Source organism: Vitis vinifera, chromosome 13 (genome assembly GCF_030704535.1).
Source record: "Vitis vinifera cultivar Pinot Noir 40024 chromosome 13, ASM3070453v1".
Lineage (NCBI taxonomy): Eukaryota > Viridiplantae > Streptophyta > Magnoliopsida > Vitales > Vitaceae > Vitis > Vitis vinifera.
The window spans coordinates 20708592-20728791 of NC_081817.1; the positions used below are offsets into that span (position 1 = coordinate 20708592).

The window sequence follows — 20200 nt, forward strand, 5'->3', positions numbered from 1 at the left end:
AATGGTCATACTTTAGTTCTTTCATTATAGCAAGTCACTAGAGTTTATGTAGTCCCCTGCTTTATTTATTTATTTATTTTAAAAACCCGCATTTACAGCCCGTGAACTACAATTATTGAGTTGCAAGTGTGGCACCACTATCGCAATTATTAGTTGTATTTTTACTTTTTTAATAAAAGAATTACTTCAATGGACGTCGATATCCACATAGCCAAGGGATTAGATGGCACATTTTTTAAATTCAAAATTATAGTGTACCGACAATGGCCCAAGAGGATAAGAGAGGTAAGTAGCCCCCAGGGTTGCCGGATCATTTTTGTAAAATAATCATTCCCAAGTTGGATATAAGAGACTTATGAGAAAAGCAAAATGCTCATTATGGTGACCATGGTGGATTATTTGGATTATGTTTCCCAAAGCAATGAGGATAAGAGATCTACTAGCCCCCACAAAAATTATGAACAGAAGGCAGATCCAGATGGGATTTGCAAATGTTCTAGAATTAGTGGTATTTTTCCCAAGGATTAGTGCCTCGGACGGATCTGTAAATATGTATATACTGATTTCAATTGGATTAAGTAACCTAACAATCCAAAGATTAGGCCAGTCTTTGTACTAGCAGATCTCCATGGCTCTTTCCATGCTTGCTTCAATTCCTAATCTGATCACGCACACAAGACTTCCAATCATAACAAAATCCAGCAGCTGTAAGGCTTCTCCTAGAGGAATCAAGGTCAAAATTGGCAACAGCAATTGTGAGGAAATCACTGTTAGGCGAACTGCAAACTACCAGCCTACCATTTGGGACTATGATTATGTGCGGTCACTTAGAAGTGATTATGTGGTAGGTTTATCATGAATATTGCTAACTGGTTGATTCTAGTTATTAATGTTCCACTTGGTGGTTACTGACAAATACATGCGGTTATGTATGCAGGGAGAAACATACACCAGAAGACTTGATAAGCTAAAGAGAGATGTGAAGCCAATGCTTGGGAAAGTGAAGAAGCCTTTGGATCAGCTGGAGCTAATCGATGTCTTGCAAAGGCTTGGAATATATTATCACTTCAAGGATGAAATAAAGAGAATATTGAACAGCATATACAACCAGTACAATCGGCATGAAGAGTGGCAGAAAGATGATTTATACACAACAGCTCTTGAATTTAGACTGTTAAGGCAGCATGGCTATGATGTGCCTCAAGGTGTGGCTGTGTAGGATTCACTTCTTCATTTTGTTTGTTTTAAATAAGCTAAGAACTTAAATTTAAATGAACTATAGACAACAATACAAATATTGATCTCTTATTTGTTTATCCATTTTTTTTGGAAGCTTTTACAATACTTGTTTTCCAGATATATGTAAGCTATGACTTCATCCCAAATAATAATTAGTAAGCACTCTTATAAATGCAGACGTTTTTAGTAGATTCAAGGACGAAACAGGGAGCTTTAAGGCATGCCTGTGTGAAGATATCAAGGGACTGCTCTGTTTGTATGAAGCTTCATACCTATGTGTACAAGGAGAAAGTACCTTGGAGCAGGCCAGAGACTTCGCACACAGACATCTTGGAAAGGGCCTTGAGCAAAACATAGATCAAAATCTTGCCATTGAGGTGAACCATGCCTTAGAGCTTCCATTGCATTGGAGAATGCCAAGGTTAGAGGCAAGGTGGTTCATAGACGTATACGAGAAAAGACAGGACATGAATCCTATCTTGCTGGAGTTTGCTAAATTGGACTTCAATATGGTACAAGCCACACACCAGGAGGATCTAAGACACATGTCTAGGTAATTAGTTCATCCACTCTCTCAATGTTTTGAGATCCAGCCAAAAACTCTATATCATACTCTTATAATATTTTTATTGTCTCCCTGAGCTCCTATAAAGCTGGTGGAGGAGTACACGCCTGGGAGAAAAGTTGAAATTTGCTAGGGACAGGCTGATGGAGAATTTCCTATGGACTGTGGGAGAGATATTTGAGCCTCAGTATGGATATTATAGGAGGATGTCCACGAAGGTTAACACGCTCATAACTATAATTGATGATGTTTACGACGTTTATGGTACATTGGATGAACTTGAGCTTTTTACAGATGCTGTTGACAGGTTACTGTTTGTCTTACTTTCCATATCCTCTATGCATCATATGCTTCTGATTAAGTTTGCTGCTCTAAAAATTCAAATATCTTCTTTACATATTTAGGTGGGATATCAATGCAATGGATCCACTTCCAGATTATATGAAGTTGTGCTTCCTTGCCCTCTACAACTCCACTAATGAAATGGCCTATGATGCTCTTAAGGAACATGGTTTACACATCATTTTCTATCTTAGAAAAGCGGTATTGTCTGCAACTTTGAACTCATTCCATTTCTTTGATATTAAATTTTTATAAGTTTCCATATGCTGTCTACATGCATGTAATACTCTTGACTCATTTTATTATGATTAATCCTTCAGTGGGCAGACTTATGTAAATCTTACTTACTGGAGGCAAAGTGGTACTATAGTGGATATACACCAAGCCTACAAGAATACATTAGCAATTCATGGATTTCAATATCAGGTCCTGTAATACTAGTCCATGCCTATTTTCTTGTCGCAAATCCAATCACCAAGGAGGCCTTGCAGTCCTTATATATAATATATAAAAAATTATTAATTAATATAATAATTTATATTACTTTTTTATTTTTCTAAATAGACATTTATAATTTATTTATTTTAAATAAATATAATTTATTATATTATATTTTAATTAATTAATTATATTTATATTAAATATAGTGCCTATTGTTTTAATAAAATTTAAAAATATATTTTTATATCAAATTAAAAATATCAATTATTTATTTTCGTATATTATTATTTTTTAAATAATGAAATAAGTATATTTAAAATCAAAATGATATAATATTTTTATTAAATAAATTAAAGTTATATATAAATATATATAAAGTTAAAACCGCAGTTAGTGACTACGACTTTGACCATTTTAAAAAAAAGTCAAAGCCGTAGTCACCAACTACGGCTTTAAACTTAAAGTTAAAACCGTAGTTGGTAACTACGGTTTCTAACCACTTTAGAAAAATAAAACCGTAGTCATCAACTACGGTTTTATGACGTGGCAGTTTATGTGGCACAGACGCATTAGATCGGGCATTATTTTCAAAACAACTTTATTTTTTGGAATTCTTTTTTAAAATGCACTATTTTAGGTCAAAGCTCAAATAGTAGAGTCAAATTTTGAACTTTTAGGTAGTTGAAGTGATGTTAGTATCTCACTTATATTTGGAGGGTTAATTAGGTATATAAAACAGTGACTTTTGAACTTATCATTTGTGTGTTTTAAAGCATAACAAAAATCTATTGTTTTCTTCTTTAATTTCTTTGGGCTAGTGTTTGTTTTCAATTTTTAACCCAAATAAATTTGTACCAAAGCTCGGCTATGGATGAGAAGTGAGACATTTCATTTCAAGTCTTCTAATCCAGAAAATTGGACTTTACTTTGTTCTTAAGATGTTGAGATGTTTTTGAGAAAGGTTACATAAGAAACACAATAAAATTAGTAAATGACTCAACCTTTTTTGGGAGATGAAAAATGAAAATGATAAGAAGGCTCATGAATAATAGAAAGACTTGTAATTATTAAGGCAACTTGATCATTAAGCTTCTCATTATTCAAACCAAGGTTCAAGAAAAGCTCATATGCGATTCCAAAATCAAATGTTTGGCATACACATTTAGAAGAGACAATAAAATAGGACAAAAAATACAATCTATTTTATTTAATCAATTAAAAATTATATATATTTATATATATATATATATATATATTGTCATCTACATCTCATATCCATAAATGATGGAATTTATGAAAGATAAATTATATATTTATTTTATTTTATTTATTTTTTATAGATTCATAATAAAGGAGTTTAGAAATTTTATGTTTCATGTCTTCAAATAGGCTTGCAAATTTGTAAGGGACATTCCAAGCCAATTACTTAACCTTCGTGTTCTAATTACTCATAATCAAAATTTAAGAAGATATTTTTAAAAAAAAAAACTTATAATTTAGATTGTTTTATATTTATATAATAAATAAAAATATTTCATTAATATCTTTTTAAGGTAAAATATTCGGTTGGACTCATAATAATAAGCTTAGAATAATGAAATATTGGTGTTGATATTATTTAAACCATTCTTTTACTTCTTAAATTGATAAAAAATCTGAAAATCAGTAGTCTTAAATAATTTTTTTTATCTTACGAATCTTATTGAGATGTAATATCTTATCCTCAAGGACAAAAATCATGGTCAATCAATCTTATCTGGGATGTAGTATATACTCTCTCTAAAGGAAAAAAAAGAAAAAAAAAAGTCATATCCAATAAATGACAGCCAAAAAGTCTGTTCAATTTTGGTACACTAGTACCTTTTCAATCAATGGTTGTAGTATACACTCTAAAAAAAAAGTCATAAATGACGGCCAAAAAGTCTGTCCAATTTTGGTACACTAGTACCTTTTCAATCAATGGTTGTAGTATACACTCTCAAAAAAATGTCATAAATGACAGCCAAAAAGTCTGTCCAATTTTGGTACACTAGTACCTTTTCAATCAATGGTTGTAGTATACACTCTCAAAAAAAAGTTATAAATGACAGCCAAAAAGTCTGTCCAATTTTGGTACACTAGTACCTTTTCAATCAATGGTTTTCAATCAATGGTTGTAGTATACACTCTAAAAAAAATGTCATAAATGACAGACAAAAAGTCTGTCCAATTTTGGTACACTAGTACCTTTTCAATCAATGGTTGTAGTATACACTCTCAAAAAATTGTCATAAATGACAACCAAAAAGTCTGTCCAATTTTGGTACACTAGTACCTTTTCAATCAATGGTTGTAGTATACACTCTCAAAAAAATGTCATAAATGACAGTCAAAATGTCTGTCCAATTTTGGTACACTAGTACCTTTTCAATTAGTATACACTCAAAAAAAAAAAAAGTCATAAATGACAGCCAAAAAGTCTGTCCAATTTTGGTAGTACCTTTTGTCTTCTAATATTTATGGTTGAAATTTACCCTCCAGATATTTTTTTTTTGTGGCCTACTAGTACATTATTGTCTTTTAATTTTTATGGATATGAATTTATTTTTTTATTTTTTTATAAAAAAATAACCGAAAACACTTTCAAACAAAATTTAGGCCATAAAAATTAAGTTTTAAATTAATAAATTGTTTTTAAATACTACTATAAATTTTTTTCACCTATTTAACTCTTCTATATAAATACATATACATTTTTTTTTAATAATTTTAATTATATTTTACTTTTTTTAATTTTTTTTATAATAAAATCAAATATGAGAAAATAATTATTATTATTATTATTTTTTCTTTTGATCATAAAACCAAATATAATAAGTTTTTTCATGAAAACGTTATCTTTCCCTTGACATTATATCTTAAGAATCCCTATTCATCATTAAATGCCATGGTAAAATATCTCAACAAAAAAAATAAAAAATGAGAGGGTATAATGTTTTTTATAGTTCCTCGTGCTAGATTATTTTTCCTAGTGGTTAAGGCTATGTTTGATTCTCGAAGCGTTTAAGGGAAAATGCGAGGGAAAGAAAATAAAAAAAAAAGCAAAAGAAAAATAAAAAGTAAATTTAAAATGATAAATTATTTTTATATACTATTTTATACTTTCTTTACATATTTAAATTTTCTATATAAAGATAATAATTTTAATTATATTTTAAATTTTTTTTATTTTTCACAATAAAATCAAATATAAAAAAATTATTATTTTTAATAATTTTTTTTCTTTCCTAGTTATTTCTAGGAACCAAATATAACATAAGGAAATCTAAATATAGATAAAAGATTTTGTATACAAGTTTCAGAAATTAGAGATATTTTTCCTAGGAGCTCAGACGAATCTGCATTTCCCATAAATAGTGCTTTCTTGGATCTTAAATACCCCACCAATCGGAAGATTGTAGAGCAGTCTTTTACTATAACACATCTCCATGGCTCTTTCCATGCTTGCTTCAATTCCTAATCTGATCACTCACACAAGACTTCCAATTATTAGAAGATCCAGCAGTTGCAAGGCTTCTCCTCCAGGCAACCAATCCATGATTGGCAACAGCACTTGCGAGGAAATCATTGTTCGGAGAACTGCAAACTACCATCCTCCCATTTGGGAGTATGATTATGTGCAGTCACTGAGAAGTGATTATGTGGTAGGTTTATATATCATGAATATTGCTAACAGGTTAATTCTAGTTATTAATGTTCCACTTAGTGTTACTAACAAATACATGGTTATGTATGCAGGGAGAAACATACACCATAAAACTTGATAAGCTAAAGAGATATGTGAAGCCAATGCTTGGGAAAGTGAAGAAGCCTTTGGATCAGCTGGAGCTAATCGATGTTTTGCAAAGGCTTGGACTATATTATCACTTCAAGGATGAAATAAAGAGAATATTGGACATCATATACAACCAGTACAATCAGCACGAAGAGTGGAAGAAAGATGATTTATACGCAACAGCTCTTGAATTTAGACTGTTAAGGCAGCATGGCTATGATGTGCCTCAAGGTATAGCTCTGTAGGATTCACTTCTTCCTTTTGTTTGTTTTAAATAAGCTAAGAACTTAAATTTAAATGAACTATAGGCAACAATACAAATATTGGTCTCTTATTTGTTTATCCCTTTTTCTTTTGGAAGCTCTTGCAATGCTTTTTGCAGATATATGTAAGCTATGACTTTATCCCAAATAAAATTAGGTACTTAACTAGAAAGCACTCTTATTAATGCAGATGTTTTTAGTAGATTCAAGGACGAAACAGGGAGCTTTAAGGCATGCCTGTGTGAAGATATGAAGGGAATGCTCTGCCTGTACGAAGCTTCATACCTTTGTGTACAAGGAGAAAGTACCATGGAGCAGGCCAGAGACTTCGCACACAGACATCTTGGAAAGGGCCTTGAGCAAAACACAGATCAAAATCTTGCCATTGAGGTGAACCATGCCTTAGAGCTTCCATTGCATTGGAGATTGCCAAGGTTAGAGGCAAGGTGGTTCATAGACGTATACGAGAAAAGACAGGACATGAATCCTATCTTGCTGGAGTTTGCTAAATTGGACTTCAATATGGTACAAGCCACACACCAGGAGGATCTAAGACACATGTCTAGGTAATTAGTTCATCGACATTCTTAATGTTTTGAGATTTAGCCAAAAACTCTGTATCATACTCTCATAATGTTTTTATTGTCTCCCTTGGCTCCTATAAAGCTGGTGGAGTAGTACACGCCTGGGAGAAAAGTTGAACTTTGCTAGGGACAGGCTGATGGAGAATTTCCTATGGACTGTGGGAGTGATATTCGAGCCTCAGTATGGATATTGTAGGAGAATGTCCACAAAGCTTGGCTCATTCATAACGATAATTGATGATGTTTACGACGTTCATGGTACAATGGATGAACTCGAGCTTTTTACAGATGTTGTTGACAGGTTACTGTTTGTCTTACTTCCCATATCCTCTATGCATCATATGCTTCTGATTATGTCAGCTGCTCTAAAAACTCAAATATCTTATTTGCATATATAGGTGGGATATCAATGCAATGGATCCACTTCCAGAGTACATGAAGTTGTGCTTCCTTGCTCTCTACAACTCCACTAATGAAATGGCTTATGATGCTCTCAAGGAACATGGTTTACACATCGTTTCCTATCTTAGAAAAGCGGTATTATCTGCAACTGTGAACTCATTCCATTATATGCTGTTTACATGCATGTAGTAATCTTGACTCATTTTTTTATGATTAATCCTTCAGTGGTCAGACTTATGTAAATCCTACTTACTGGAGGCAAAGTGGTACTACAGTGGATATACACCAACCCTACAAGAATACATTAGCAATTCATGGATTTCAGTATCAGGTCCTGTATTACTAGTCCATGCCTATTTTTTTGTGGCAAATCCAATCACCAAGGAGGCCTTGCAATCCTTGGAGAGATATCACAATATTATCCGTTGGTCATCAATGATTTTAAGGCTTTCAGATGATCTGGGAACATCACTGGTCTGTATTCTACTCTCTCACAATCTCCTTACAAGTCCTAATAAATATATATTTCTGTAATTTCTGTTCATAGACGGCCCATTATAATGGTTTTATTTATTTTTTATTTTTTATTTTATTTTATTTTATTTTTTATTTTTTTATTTTATTTTATTTTTTTTATCCTTGTCTTAGGATGAGTTGAAAAGAGGAGATGTTCCCAAGTCAATCCAGTGTTACATGTATGAAACTGGTGCTTCTGAAGAAGAAGCCCGTAAACACATAAGCTATTTGATTGGAGAGACATGGAAGAAGCTAAATGAAGATGGAGCTGTAGAGTCTCCATTCCCTGAAACTTTTATTAGAATTGCAACGAATCTTGCTAGGATGGCCCAGTTCATGTATCAGCATGGAGATGGACATGGTATTGAATATGGTAAAACTGAGGATCGAGTGTTGTCATTATTAGTTGAGCCCATTCCCAGCTTGAGTTCTGAATAATATTGAAAACCAAATTTGATCTTGAGTTACGGGAGATTCTTGTAGCCCTGATGGATTAATATAATTGAAGGTCTTATAATTGGGGTTAAATGTAATTTTAGTAGAAATAGTAGAGTCAAATTTTTAACTTTTAGGTGGTTGAAGTGATGTTAGTATCTCAGTTATATTTGGAGGGTTAATTAGGTCTATAAAACAGTGACTTTTGAACTTATCATTTGTGTGTTTTAAAGCATAACAAAAAAATACAATCTATTTTATTTAATCAATTAAAAATTATATATATGCACAAAACAATTGTCATCTACATCTCATATCCATAAATGATGAAATTTATGAAAGATAAATTACATATTTATTTTATTTTTTATCGATTCATAATAAAGGAGTTAGAAATTTTATGTTTCATGTCTTCAAATAGGCTTGCAAATTTGTAAGGGACATTCCAAGCCAATTACTTAACCTTCGTGTTCTAATTACTCAGAATCAAAATTTACGAAGATATTTTTTAAGAAAAAAAATTTATAATTTAGATTGTTTTATATTTATATAATAAATAAAATATTTCATTAATATCTTTTTAAGGTAAAATATTCAGTTGGACTCATAATAATAAACTTAGAATAATGAAATATTGGTATTGATATTATTTAAACCATTCTTTTACTCCTTAAACTGATAAAAAATTTGAAAATCAGTAAGTCTTCAATAATTTTTTTATCTTACAAATCTTCTTCAGGTGTAACATCTTATCCTCAAGGACAAAAGTCTTGGTCAATTAATCAATCTTATCTAAAGGAAAAAAAAAAGTCATATCCAATAAATGACAGCCAAAAAGTCTGTCCAATTTTTGTACACTAGCACCTTTTTGTCATCTAATTTTTACGGTTGAAAATTTACCTTCCTTCAGAGATATTTTTTTGTGGCCTACTAGTACATTTTTGTCTTTTAATTTTTATGGTTTAAATATACCTTACGATGAATTTATTTATTTATTTATTTTTGTGAAAAAATAACTAGGAACACTTTTCACAAAATTCAAGCCATAAAAATTAAGTTTAAAATTAATGAATTATTTTTATATACTACTACAATTTTTTTTTTTTACTTATTTAACTCTTCTATATAAAGATTAAACAATATAAAAATATATATATTTTTTAATAATTTTAATTATATTTTATTTTTTTTATATTTTTTATAACAAAATCAAATATGAGAAAATAATTATTTTTCACTATTTTTTTTTTATTGGTACTTAGAGAACCAAACATAGCCTATTTTCCAGAAAAGAAAACATTACTTTTCCCTTGACATTATGTCTCTAAGAATCCCTATTCATCATTAAATGAGTTTTGGTTTTTCTCAAATAATGCCATGGTAAAATATCTCAACCAAAAAAATAAAAAATGAGAGGATATAATGCTCTCTATAGTTCCTCATGCTAGATTATTTTTCCTAAACATGAGGCGTTAAGGCTATGTTTGGTTCTCGAAGAGTTTTAAGAGAAAATGTGAGGAAAAGAAAATAAAGAGAAAAAGTAGAAGGAAAATAAAAAATAAATTTAAAATTGATAAATTATTTTTATATACTACTTTATACTTTCTTCACATATTTAAATTTTCTATATAAAGGTAATGTGGACCCCGTATTTCGGCTCATGCGTTTTCCATTTGATGGCGAGCTCGATTTTTATTTGAAAAAAATAATTTTTATTGATTAAGAAAATGACTTGGAGTCGCTACTTATTTTTGTTTTATTTTTAAAGGGTAAACAAAATAAGAAAGAAAAACCCTAAGTGTGACTTCTTATTTTGGAAAAGGTGGTCTGTAAAAAATCGGATCGGATTCAGGGGTTAGATTACTTATCAGGAAGGTACGGTAAAGACCGTACCACCCCTCTAAGTCCCTAAAGTCGGGTCTCTACTAATAAAATGAATCTGACATGACAATTGATGAGTAAATCAATGAATATCCTGAATTATCATGCACATATAAGAATCAGAACATGCACAAACAACGACCAGAGAGAAAGTGGGTACGTACCTGGGCAATAAGCCACCATGCATTATCAAGAGAGAAGGTTAGTGCACAATTAAGGAATAATAGCATACATGTCAGAGAACAGGATAAATTAATCATGTATGATAATCAAATCAATCAATCAATCAATTATAAAGTCACTTATGTTGGGTCCCCAGCAAAGCCCGTTATTATTTTGAGTGAATCAATTTTGTAAATTTCATTATTTAGAACTACAAAATTTAAATCACGCTTATTTTAAAACATTTTTTTTAAAGTCTTAAAAAATGTAAAAATGGCTTGCCCAAGAGAAACATAGCAACCAATTTTTTTGAAAATGGGACTTGTGAAACCTAAAAAAACTCTTAAGGATGAAAACTTTGGAGACTTGAAGTCATTTTAAAAAAACAGGATTTGAAAAATTATTTACAAAAATGAAGTTTGGGAGAATTGCTTTCAAAATCTAAAAGAGATGAGGAAATGAAAGATGACACGTGGCCCCTTGGTTGCATGCCAAAGGTGGCCATGCAAAACGGGTCAAACCTGTGGGTCCAAATGTTCCTCTGAAAACTCTCTCATTCTGTTGAGTTCTGGTAACACAGCCTTGCCAAGATCAGGTCCGTCTTTCTGCCTTAGTTCTGCACACTGGAGGGCTATCTTGGCGAAGCTCAATGCCTCTTCAAGTGGCCAATCAGACACAATCGGATCCAGTACCTATTCGAATGTATCTTTTTCAATAGCTCTTTCAACAAGGTGGATCAACCTCATTGGCGGCTTGGCTGTTATTATCTGTAGAAGCATGATGCCAAGGGAGTAGACATCAGATTTTATGCCCAGCATGCCTGCTTGCTGATACTCTGGATCTATATAGCAGAAAGTCCCAGCTGTTGATGTCATCCGATACTGGGTCACATTGTCAGCTACAGATGGGGGAACCAGCCTGACCAACCCAACGTCACTAATCTTGTTCACGTAGTTGCGGTCCAGCAGTATGTTCGCCAGTTTTAGGTCATGGTGCACTTGTGGCTCTGGTTTAGTCTGGTGGAGGAACAACAGTCCAATGCCAATTTCAGCTGCAATTCGGAACCTCGGCTGTCAAGACAGAGGTGGAGAGTCTCCTTCCATGAGTCGAACAAGTCCATCAACCATGTCAGACACATAACAAAAACCCCGAGTTTGTGTTCCAGGAGCTTGAACAGCCAAGGATTCACCACGAACTTCTTGAGCAATGAAATTGCTGACAACACGCCCGTCATCAATATTCATTCGGGGTCCTTAAGTATTGAATATCCTGGCAATCCGTATCTCTATTCCATGCTACCTGTGATAATCAAACATCAGAGTTTCAGCCATTCGCTTTCGCTTATCATAGCAACTCCTGACTCATATCTGATTGACATTGCCCCAGTAGCTCTCTTCCTATGGATGCACAGCGGGCTTGCGAGCAATTTCATCCAAGAAATACACTATTAAACGAGCCCATATTCCCATCATACATGCACAGCCTGCTAGCGTGTCAGACGCACCAAAACCACGACAGTCAATAGCTTAGACAATCTGAATTTCAGCCAGCATCACCTTATCTCTCGGCTGAATTAGCTATCCCATGTAACTTTCCTCAGTTTCGCTCTTCATGGAACTTCTTGGTGGGCATAGGCTCATAAGGTTCCATCCTCTTTAAAGTTCCAGATTTTCCGAACCTCATGAGAGGACAACAGTAACCACTTTCAGCAGAGTCAATGTCAAAATTATGGAAGCACCATCTGTGGCCGTATTGATGATGAAAAAGGGGGGGGGGGGGGGGGGGGGGATGGTAGAGAAGTTGAGTGTTAACATGGTGATGGAGATGAATCACACGGCGCACATTGGAGCAAGATCATTCGATTCGAAACTAGGAATTGGAGAAAGAAAATGATGAGTCAATGGGAGAAGGGATCAGGATGATAAGAAGCTGTATTTCTGATTTGAGAGTGTGCACCCGCGCGCGGGGGGGATTTATGGATCCAAGGCTTTGCTTGTTTTTCCTGCTTCCTGTCCAACACTTGAAGATAATGATGATGTCGGGTGAGGTGATGTATATGAGATGAAAATGAAGAGCATGGGGATGAGTTTGATGCACACGAAAGTTGAGGTGACAGATTGGGTAATGAAGGGTAATGAGAAGGATGCACTTAATGGCAGAATGGATAGGTGAGAGAAGATAATGAGGAGAGTATGGTTTTTTTAAGAGCTCCACAGTCCAATCAATGGTATGTATTTTAGCAATGACAGCTGAAGTCACCAATCTTGCATGTCGATAGAAACTCTCGTCATCAAAAGCAGGGTGAAGTACTTTTAGCATATCACAAACAGCATTGTGTTCTTTAACAAATAAGGCTTGTAAAAGGGAGAAACCAACCCAGCAGTTCCTAACATCACCAGAGATAGGAATCCCTTTCCCATTCAAGAAGCCCATCATTCGACATCTTCAATTTGCCATCTTTGAATGTCCTCACTCTCTTCATTCCATCATCGCTATTCCCATAGATTACACTCCCATCCCACTAAGGTGTCCTTGTATTCAAAAAGCCATCTTCCATGTGGGGTGAACTAGTGGGAGTGCTTTTGCTCTTGAAGAACTTGAATGACCTCAATGAGCACCCACTGGCAATATCACTGGGAGCCTTAATCTCTACCTATTGGGTGTCCTCCATATAACCAATCCAATCATGAATTATAAACTGTACCCATGAGCATGCTATCAAGTTGAATTGCTTCCCATAGGACACCTGAACTTCTTTGCCAAAAGCTTTGTGACCACAACTGTTGGGTGAGGCTCCAGCAACCGATATTATTAAGCCCAAGCTCAGCGATCAAATGGTCGAGAAGAGTAAGATTAAAATCCCCGGGAATGGAGAAGACATCACTGACACCGATCTGCACCAAACGGCGAGCCAAGTGACTGCCGAGAGTGGCCTCCGACGAAGCAATGTCAATGGTAGGAGCAACTGATGCATGCTTTGCTTCAATTCCTAAGGGCTTTCTCTTGATGAACTTGGCGCTTATATCAACTGGCTGGAGAACCCCCTTCCTCATCAATCATGTAAAAGCCGGTAATATCCCCCAACTTTTCCAGATTAGCCAAAAACAGAGGGCTATACGAACCTGAATACAGCCATACCATTTGTACCATCTCTTGATTTGGTCAGCCTCGCATCCGGTACTGTCTGTTCATCAGTTCCCATGGACGAGGCAGGCACAAAGAATGGCTATCGAATGATGAATGTGCACTTCTGTGAACGGCCCAAGAACTCAAATCCAAGAGAAGACGAGACTGCTTGCAACAGTGAGACAATGGAGGGATGAATGCGAGGGACTGCAGAGCTAGGGGTGCTCTTCTCTAGCAAAAATGAATCAGAAAACCCATGAGCGCATCTCCTTCTCTGCTTCTCCTCAGTTTCTCAAGTTCAGCAACTATATCTCCCCTTCTGCTTCTCTCTCTCATTTTCTTACTTAGCTCATTTCCATTTCCGTCAATACTCTAGATCAAACAGCCCACCAAGCGCAACACAAATATAGGAATAACAGCATAGACACAGCTAGGGTGAACAATAGGGGTTAAACAAATATGGGAAGGTAAAACATATGATGATACAGAGTTCCACTTAAGGTGACATCCATGGGCTCGAAATAGGTGAGATTAACGTATCAAAGAAAACTCAAAAACAGATCATGTATTCAGAGGACTGAGTTCAACCAAAGTAAACAAAATATTGTCTAGAACTAGAGCTAAAAATGTCAAGAGGATAGGAGAATAATGGAAAATGCGAGATTTATAGTTCATACCTGTAAATGGATTCCCTACCAGCAAGACTAGTTAGGCTTCAAGCTCTTTTCTAAAGCCCACTCTCTTCCCTTTGCTCTCCGCTCTGGTTCCTCTCCCAAGCTCCCCAAAAAGCACCCTCTGAAAAGCCCCCTCCTCCTGCAGCTTCAAACCTCTCTATAACTCTCTCACCAGTAGCCTCCTCTGTCTTGACCTCCTGTGAAAGCTCTCTCTTCTCTCCCCGTCCCACTTGCTTGTCAAGCAAAACCCCTCAAAAAATATCTCTCTCCCCTCTCTGAAAAGGCACCCTCTCTCTGCAGAAGACGCTCCCCCTATAACAAACTCTGAACGTCCCCCCTGCATATCCTCCAACAGGTGTCGCTTCTTGATAGCTCCTCAGAAAGCATTATCTGATTCCATAGCAGCCAACTAAAAGATGCCATGTGGTCTCCTAGGGTTGCGACACTTGGCAACACAAGCTGCATGAAAGTGAGCCCCAAATGGGGGTCTACAGGTAATAATTTTAATTATATTTTAATTTTTTTTTATTTTTCATAATAAAATCAAATATAAGAAAATTATTTTCTTTAATATTTTTTTTTCTTTCCCTAGGTATTTTTAGGAACCAAATATAGCTTAAGGAAATTTAAATATAGATAAAATATTTTGTATCCAAGTTCCTGTAACCCACAACTAAAAATAATTAAAACAAGTTTGTAACAAACTTATTTCAAAGCCTTATATTTACTTGGCCCAAGCCATACTCTCATATCGCCAAAAGAGTAAAAAGTATTCGAGGTGGTTTCAAATCATTTGAAATAAAAAATTTGAAAATCATTTATAAATTTAGGTTTGAAAATGTTGTTAGAATCTTTGTTAATGCTTACAAATACTTATTTTATAAAAATTAGGTATTCATTCCCAATTGAAAAACCATTTTAAAAAACCTATAAAATCAAGTTTTTAGTTGATACTTTGATAGGTGTTTATTTAAAATTTATTTTTTATTATGCAATACATTATTAAAATCAATAATAAAATCATTTTTGTTTAGTCTATATTTAAATGCTATTTATTTTTTATAATTTTTTATAAACAAGTACGAGTAATAAAAATATTAGAAGTACTCCTTAATTGGGATATTGGAAGTCTTAGTGGGAAGAAAACAAATTAGAACTACCATATATTAAAAATGTTAAAGAATGAGTTTCCACGTGATAACACAATGATGGTGTTAGAGTTATTCATTTAGTAGTATTTAATAGTTTTATTTAGTTACTATATTAGAAGTATTATCCATTAAATTATTCTATTTCTTTTTTTAAGAGTAAGGGTAAGTTAGTTTTTTTTTTCTTTCTTTTCATTAGGTTTATTTAAATCATAATATTGTTATATCTTTTTTAAGAGAATTCAAAATCTTAGATTTTTTTCTCTTTAAATCTTTTTTGGATTTCAATATGGTACTAAAGCAAGGTTGGTTTTTTAATGGAACATTTTTTTTTGGTATTTGTTTGTTCATGCAATTCCTTTTCTCATGTTTGATTGTGGGATATTGGAGTGAGTGATCGCATCATTCTTTTTCTATTTGATCCTACTATTTGATTTCATATTTGTTTTTTTAGTTTGTATCTACTTTATTTTGTTTGTTGGTTATTTGTTGTTTATTCATCATGACTAGTGAACAAGATGATTACCTTCAATCTATTAGTGTGAGATTGGATGAAGAAAATTATTTGTATTAGAGTTCTGTGATGAAAAAATTTCTAGAAGGCAAGAAGATGTGAGGTTATATTATTGGCACTCTATGTAAACCTATAAATGAAAAAAATGAAAAATATGCAGAACAGTTAGATGTTTGGAAAGTAAGCAATTCGAAAATAATCACTTGGATCAACAACTCTGTTGAAACTTCAATAGGTACATAGTTGGCAAAGTATGAAACTGTCAAGGAGATTTAGGAACAGTTGGAAAGATTGTATCCGCAATCTAATTTTGGAAAACAATATCATTTAGAGACTGATATTTGAGCCCTTAAAAAGAAAGACATGAATATTCAAGAGTTTTCTTCTATGATGACTAATATTTGAGACCAGTTGGCTCTCATGAAATCTGTAGAGCTTTGACCCTTTGCACTTTATATATATTGCCCATAGAGAGGAATAACGCCTTGTTCAAATTTTTATGACCTTTCATAGTGGTTTTGAAGCATTACGTGGAACAATTTTGCATTGTAACCCACTTCCCTATGTTGATTCAAGGGTCAATGAATTGTTGGTTGAGGAGATACGTCTTAAGTCTTAAGCAGGAAAATATATTCTCTCCACATCTCATACATCTATTTTGTCAATCCCTTTCGGACCACCTTCTGGGCCCACCTTTCAAGCTACCTTCCAACAATCAGAACAAGCCTTATTCAAGGGTTGTTGTGGATAAATGTAGCTACCATAAGTAAAAGGATCATTGGGAGGCTCAATATCCGATGATCCCCCCTAGAACAGTGCAACACCAACCTTCTCAATTGTCTTAGCAAAGTCAATTCAATACTGGCCAACAATGTTTTTATAGGCCTCCACAGTCTAAATTAAAACAACTTTGTTACAAACTTATTCCAAAGCCCCTTTATTAGATTTACTTGATCCAAGTCCTACTCTCATATTGCCGATAGAGTAAAAAAGTATTCGAGGTGGTTTCAAATCTTTTGAAATTAATAATTTGAAAATCATTTATAAAGTTAGGTTGGGAAGCGTTGTTAGAAACATTTGTAGATGCTTATAAATACTTATTCTATAAAAATTAGGTTTTCGTCAATATTTTAAAAATTAATTTAAGAAATTAACCTATAAAATCACTTAAATTGATTTTTAGATTAATACTAAAATCGATGTTCATTCAAAATTTATTTTTTATTATGTAATACTTTCTATAATAAAAATAGTAATAAAAACATTTTTGTTTAGTTTATATTTAAATACTACTTATTTTTCATAATTTTTTATATGTGAGTCCTGGTAATAAAAATATTAGAAGTACTACTTGATTTGATATATTTGGAAGTCTACTTGGTTGGAACAAGACAAATTAGAATTAATACATCAAAAATGTTAAAGAATGAGTTTCTACACGAGAACACAATGCTTACAAAAAGAAGTAGGTGTAGCCCCATAAAAATATGAACCACGAGGGATTTGCCTACGTTCCATAGTCAAAGATATTTTTCCCAAGCATTATGAGGTCAGACGAATCTGCATTTCCAAAGAATTAGTATGAACTACAAGGCAGATCCAGCTGGGATTTGTCCACGTTCCAGAATTAGAGATATTTTTCCCAAGCATTTAAAAAGGATTTCACCCCAACAAAAAACTGATTTTATGGTTAATTGATATCCAAATATTAACAATATATGTTGAAGAATGTAAAGGATAATAATAACCATAAGAATAACTAACCTAACAGACTCAACAATCAATTAACCAATCAATCCAATATATTCAATATCTTCAATCAGAATATACGCAGGAATAAATATAAACTTTTTAGAATAGCCCTAAAAGATATTAGGTTAAAACAAGTTAACCTATTCTAGGCAATTCAAATGTAATATTAAATATAAAGAAATAGACCATGAGACACAAGATTTTTATGTGAAAACCCCCATAGATTGTGGAGATAAAAAAACACAAGATCTAAGACCTATCAATCGAAATTCACTATTCAAAATCAAGTCACATAGATTTACCTGACTGTTTTACCCTAAAAACTTATTCTTCAGTACCTACAAATTGATCCACGTCTGCGACGCAACAACTACCTATTGCTCCCTAGTAGATCATTCAATCCCTCCAAAGGGATTATAGTCTTCAATCAATAATTCAAATAATCAAATCCTTGAATGAGAGAACGAGAATGGTGTGACAATAAAACTTTTCACACCAAAGAGTACCTCTAAAGAATGAGAGGTCTCTAACAATTAGATTTCTACGATCTCTAATCTCTTAACCTAAATCTCTAACCCTCAAAGGGTTACAAATAAAGTTTTTATAGAAAAAAGCCATAAGGATTTCAATATCTCAAGTTTTCAAATTAGTTGGATTGAAAATCATTCAAATTACGTTTCTGAACTTAGCAGGATTGTCATGACCACTTGAGCGGACTTAGACTGCTTGAGTGCTTTAACTACTTGAGCGGGATTAACCGCTTGAGCAGTCCCTGCTTTTTGAAAAACATTTTTAAAAACATTTTAAGCTAAAAAATGATATCAATCCTTTTATACCTCAAATAAGCCTTTATATACCACAAGTCAAACCTTTTAGGACATACCTGTGACTTCCCAGTTGGACGAACAACAACCTTAAATTTTCAATGGAGAGGAAGTTACTATCTAGAAAGACTTCTATGGTCAAACATAAATTAGAACAAAATTGTCAACAAATAAACAAGACTCAATGTCCTAATAGTGTGTAACTCAAAGTTGAAATGAAGAAGACATGACCGATTGAAGCAAGTTGTATAGTGACAATATGTCAAGTTGAAATGCATGTATAAAATTTCAATTCAACAACTTACCAAGTCAAAATGAATTTTGACCACATGTCAAAATTTGAAAATTTTTACTTGACACAAAGGTTATGAGTTTTTCAAATTTGAGACTTTAAGGATTCGAAATTTTTTTACTTGAGACACTACATTTATTAAAGTCATTAGGATTAGTACCATAAAAGTGAGGATGTTTGATGGTGTTGTAAAGATATTAACTAATGTTAAGCATATGCCCAAGTTAAGGAGGAGTTTAATTTCTTTGGGGGCTATGGACACTTTAGATTATGATTTTTCTATAAAAAAAATGGTATTATGAGTATCAATAAAGGTACTTTGATAACTATGAAAGGGATAAAGGTAAAAAAAAATTATATACTTCGATTGGAAAGACAATTTTAGGTGGAGCTATGAAAGTAGAGCCAAGCCATGAAAAGTCTTTTGTTAGTGTTAAAGAAGTTTTCAAAGTAGAAGAGTGCAACAAGATGATCAAGACTTCGTTTTCAACTAAGAGTACTCATTGGCATGAAGATGGAAGTATTTGCAAAAGGAATGAAGTTTTGAAGAAGACAAAAATGATTTCTCGAGTCAAGTTTGACAAGAATTTGAATTTGACACATGTTTATTCTCATTGATTGTGTAATATTGAGAGAATTTGAGTCAAGGTGGAAATTGTGTTGAGATTTGACTCAAATTATTTATTTATTTTTATTTAGGAAACTCAACATCTATAGAGTTTGTGTTTTAGTAAATTATTTTTTAAAGTTTGATTAAGATTGGGAAACTATTGGTTTAGGGTTAATCCATAGGACTCTATACATATGTAGTTTTTATGATAAATTCACAAAGAGAGATAAAGAGAAGAAAAAAGTAAGAAAAGAGTGAAGAGAGATAAGCAAAGAGTATATTGGTTTTTTTATAGCAAAAGGTTGAGAGAGTTTGAAGTGTCCAGTCTTGATGTTTATAATAAATTTGATATTCCTTTCCTATGGATGTAAGTGTTACATTAAACTGCATAAATATTTTATCTTTCTATTTTATTTTATTATTTCCTATTGTGTTTGGATGTTGTGATTTTTGCCCAACAAGTGACATTAGAGCTTCCACTTACTTAACAAGTGGTATCAAAGCTTCCACATACTCAACATATAAGAGCCAAAGAAAATAATAAAAATATAAGAATATGATAGGGAGTAGGAGGGATCCCAAAACATTAAGGTTATGCTTGGTTCTTGGAAAGTAA

General features: G+C 33.2%; 3 protein-coding genes across 3 annotated transcripts; 2 read left to right on the plus strand and 1 right to left on the minus strand.

Moving 5' to 3' along the window:
• Positions 1-251: 251 nt before the first annotated feature.
• On the plus strand, positions 252-2637 carry LOC132254943 ((-)-alpha-terpineol synthase-like; the record flags this gene model as incomplete). The annotated part of the gene is made up of 6 exons (XM_059742055.1): positions 252-844; positions 938-1205; positions 1417-1792; positions 1893-2111; positions 2209-2347; positions 2467-2637. Coding segments are annotated over exons 1-6 (1389 nt in total), but the record flags the coding sequence as incomplete, so codon positions are not given.
• Positions 2638-5999: 3362 nt separating this feature from the next.
• LOC132252496 ((-)-alpha-terpineol synthase-like) lies at positions 6000-8638 on the plus strand. Its single transcript, XM_019217615.2, has 7 exons — positions 6000-6270; positions 6365-6632; positions 6855-7230; positions 7331-7549; positions 7647-7785; positions 7876-8124; positions 8299-8638. The coding sequence occupies exons 1-7, from the start codon at positions 6055-6057 to the stop codon at positions 8602-8604; spliced, it is 1773 nt and encodes a 590-aa protein (XP_019073160.1). The 5' UTR covers positions 6000-6054; the 3' UTR covers positions 8605-8638.
• A 2255-nt stretch (positions 8639-10893) lies between these two features.
• On the minus strand, positions 10894-11888 carry LOC132254911 (U-box domain-containing protein 52-like). The gene is made up of 2 exons (XM_059741974.1): positions 11769-11888; positions 10894-11714 (listed from the first exon to the last, which is right to left on the minus strand). The coding sequence occupies exons 1-2, from the start codon at positions 11886-11888 to the stop codon at positions 11337-11339; spliced, it is 498 nt and encodes a 165-aa protein (XP_059597957.1). The 3' UTR covers positions 10894-11336.
• Positions 11889-20200: the final 8312 nt, after the last annotated feature.

Coding starts and splice junctions, on each gene's coding strand:
- LOC132252496 (XM_019217615.2), top strand. CDS start 6,055: ATGGCTCTTTCCATGCTTGCTTCAATTCCTAATCTGATCACTCACACA. Junction 6,271..6,364: donor CACTGAGAAGTGATTATGTG/GTAGGTTTATAT, acceptor TTATGTATGCAG/GGAGAAACATACACCATAAA. Junction 8,125..8,298: donor ATGATCTGGGAACATCACTG/GTCTGTATTCTA, acceptor TCCTTGTCTTAG/GATGAGTTGAAAAGAGGAGA.
- LOC132254911 (XM_059741974.1), bottom strand. CDS start 11,888: ATGAATATTGATGACGGGCGTGTTGTCAGCAATTTCATTGCTCAAGAA. Junction 11,715..11,768: donor TTTGTTATGTGTCTGACATG/GTTGATGGACTT, acceptor CTGTCTTGACAG/CCGAGGTTCCGAATTGCAGC.